General features: G+C 48.3%; 1 protein-coding gene across 1 annotated transcript; it reads right to left on the reverse strand.

Moving 5' to 3' along the window:
- Positions 1-884: 884 nt before the first annotated feature.
- Positions 885-3,013, reverse strand: LOC120547155. The gene is made up of 3 exons (XM_039782625.1): positions 1,878-3,013; positions 1,056-1,613; positions 885-897 (listed from the first exon to the last, which is right to left on the reverse strand). The coding sequence occupies exons 1-3, from the start codon at positions 3,011-3,013 to the stop codon at positions 885-887; spliced, it is 1,707 nt and encodes a 568-aa protein (XP_039638559.1).
- Between the last annotated feature and the right edge of the window lie 483 nt (positions 3,014-3,496).

The raw sequence follows: 3,496 nt of genomic DNA on the forward strand, positions 1-3,496 counted from the left end.
TGTCCACCGGCTGTGGTCCAAGACTTGAACAAGGCCTCCCGTCTTGATTGGTCCAGTCGGCGGGCGGAGCAGGGAACGGGCGTGCTACCCTGAATGGTGTAAACAATAAAGCATACATTTATTATATTGTTTTTGCCAAACTTGGATAAAACATGGATTAAAAAATGTATATGTTGATTGTGTGAAGAGTTGATCAGTTAAATTTGTTACATTTATCATATATTATATTCTCCCATAGTTTTAAACTTTGGATGCACTAAGTTTTTCCTTATTAAATATTATCAGGCCTGCTTTATACTGTGAGGTATGTATACCTGTATCCATCAAAGACTGAGTCCCGGATTTGGCTCTGGCCGCTGCGGTATCAAGGGTGGCTGGGACTGCTGGGACTGCTGGGACTGCTGGGATTGGGAAATGGTTTCAGTGCCCTGCTGGAAAGATAGGATGGGCACCGCCCCAACTGGCTCATCACTGGTCTCCTGAAATATAACATAAAATATAGTGATTTAGTCAGTCGCAGTCGGTCGGTCAGTGATAACAGTGAGTGTTAAGTCTGGATTACCTGAGAGTCTGTGTCCACCACAGCAGCAGGGCAGTGATCCTCTGTCTCCATGGCTACAGCAGCTGGGATGTTGGGCTGTACCTTGTGCTTGTCCCAGTTCAACACAACAGGGCCGACAACCCTGGCGCCACAAACTGCAGTCCAAATCTCTCCCCTGTGTCCCTGTTTGTATTTTGCAGCCTGGGATATTTTGCTTGGCCTGTCACCTTGACAGAGGCTGTGTTCAGTCCTGAAATTAACAGGGGGTCGAACACAGCTGGCAGCTCCACACCAGGCTGTTTCAGGTCCACCAGCCTCTGGAAGTTCCACCGCACCACTCCAGTCATTGCCTGGGCCTGGAAAAGTTCACAGGACACCCGGTTGCCTGTCACCCACTGGGCTTGGTGAAAGTGGAAGCCCTCCTGCTGAGAGGTGCCTTTCACTGGAATCCAAACAGGTACAGCGGCTCCTGCACCCTTGTTGTAGTTGAGCTGCAAGGTGCCACCATACATACCTGTAGAGAATTCCCTCCCCGACGTCAGGGTCGCTCAGGCAGCCTCTCAGGATGTGGACGCGTTGGGTCCTCCACAACTTCAGCATGGACGCCTTAAACAGGGGCACATCATTGGCGTCCTTTGCCAGGTAGAAGTGGTGCAACACATCTTCAACCCTCTGCAGCAGCTCCCTTGGCTGTGGCACCTTTGTCCTGCAGTGCTCTCTTATGTGCTGCTTTGTCGGATTTGCAGGAGAGATTCCACAGAAGGTGTATGCCTCTGTGAGCCTTTGTAGATCCCTCTGGTCCACCACAACAAAAGCTGCAGAGAGGAACTGGCAGAAGGAGCTGAACAGAGGGTGATGTTCAGACACACACTCCCTGGTAAAGCGCCTCATGCAGTGAAACAAGTCTAACTTGATGACAATGTCTTTGTTAAACTTGCTCCTCGAGGCACTGTTGTTGGCCAGGTTGCCAGAGGTCGCCTTCGCCACGGTGGCCTCTGATGTCCTCCAGCAGTCCCACAGCAGGTGCTCCTGATGACCAGGGTCCAGGACCTTGAAGGCAGCACAGCAGTCCCTAAAACATTGAAAATGAATTTCATTAGAGCCACTACAATATGTTTTGTACACAGTGAGTCTTATTATATTTACAGTTTAAAAGGATATACTTTAAGTTTACTATATAATTTGTGTTTTTTTTTATTTATATGGACTATTAACAAGGAGAGTCAGATTACACAATAAACTGCAAATTAAGTAATACAAAATGGACATGAAGACAACAACAAACAAAACAACATAAAAACAAGTATATACATTTAATTTAAACTTATATTTATACCTGTCAACCCACTGGTAGCTTGCCTTCCTCACTCCAGCTGCAATGTAGCGCCGAGACAGCCCCTCATACAGAGGATAGAGGGACCGATCGCACTCCGACTGCAGCATCACCCAGCTCAAGATCATCCAGTTCTCATTCATTATGGCATAGGAAGACATTGTGCCGGATGACAGCACCACCTTCCTAGCCACTTTGCGTGTGTGATCTGACCTGAGTACTTGTCCAAAGGTCCCCTGTAGCAACAGAGTGAGGAGCTGCTCCTGCCGTTGAAACTCACGGACCAGGCAGTCGACCAGGTAGTGAGAAGAAATAGACACTCCACACCAGCCGTCAGCATCTGAGTATCCACCGAATGGAGCCGGAGTGTCTGCCTGTCTGAGAAGCCCAGTGATGGTTCTCTGGCCGTAAACTCCTGCCTCAGCATCCCTGACGTTCTGCACACTGAGCAGGTAGGCCAGGTGGGCTCTCTCATATTTAAGGTGGAGCGCCTCCGTCAGCTGCTTAGCCATGTCCTCCGGTGATCTGCCGCTGCGCCTCATCTCACCCATTACTGACTTGCAGATGGCCTTTTTGTGAGTTAGGAAAGCCGGAACAATGTTGCTGAAGCGCTCTGGTAGCTTCTCCAGCCACTGGGGCTTGTCAGCATGCCAGTACTTCCTACAGGCCTTGCAGGTGAGCCGTGAGGCTAAAATATAGTACTGGCCGCTGGTGCCAATGATAACTCTTGGCCTTCCAACGCCAGAAGAAGCTACCTGAGGGTTGGGACAATCATGAAGGCAGGGCAAGATGTAATTGTTCCTTACCCTCTCCATGATTGTGTGCTCCGGCTTCCAAATGAAAAAAGGATGAAGCTGACAGTATTTAGGTGATGGCAGCTCAGAGATTGAGTCTATGAGCTCAGGCTGAGGTGGATTACGCCACAAGGACAGCATGTTCATAGCATGACGAACAGGACGTGACCCCGGCCACAGCCCCAACGCCTCCAGCTCAGTCTTCATCCAAATTTTCTGCTGGTGGGAGCAGTTCCACTGCGCTACATCCTGAGCATAGCCAGGGACAGAGGCTGCAGGCTGGTGTGGGACATCTAAAGGGACAGACGGTGCTGGACTTGGCAGAGCTGTAAAAGAGTATAACATATACACAGTCAGAGAAAAGAAAGAGAGCTCTATATTAAGAAACAAAACAATCGGGTCAATAGGAATTCAACATCCTATCACATCAGCTATTATTGATGTTGTTTTATTCCAAAACTCATGTACCTGTTCACACTCCCAGACCATTTGCAAGAAAGTTCCAGTTTGTTCAGGTTGACAGAATGTGCAATAGAGAGTAGGAATGGCTTTAGAGACGTATCTCTTCTGAGGCGTCCAATATGTCCTATGGCATATGTTGAAGTGGATCTGCTGGTGATTTGGGTTCTTAGAACAGTGGGAAATGTTGTCACAAACTGTCTCCCAATTAATTACGTTCCCCTCCGGGCTCAGCTCTTGCTCCCATTTCTTTACTACTGGGAGTTCTCCTATGGATGCTTGTATTAATTTAGCATAACTCCTGGACACTAATCCTCTCACAGGAAAATCAACAAGCCATTTAATGATTGGGTGTGTCTCAAGACTGTT

This window comes from Perca fluviatilis, chromosome 18 (assembly GCF_010015445.1).
Source record: "Perca fluviatilis chromosome 18, GENO_Pfluv_1.0, whole genome shotgun sequence".
NCBI lineage: Eukaryota > Metazoa > Chordata > Actinopteri > Perciformes > Percidae > Perca > Perca fluviatilis.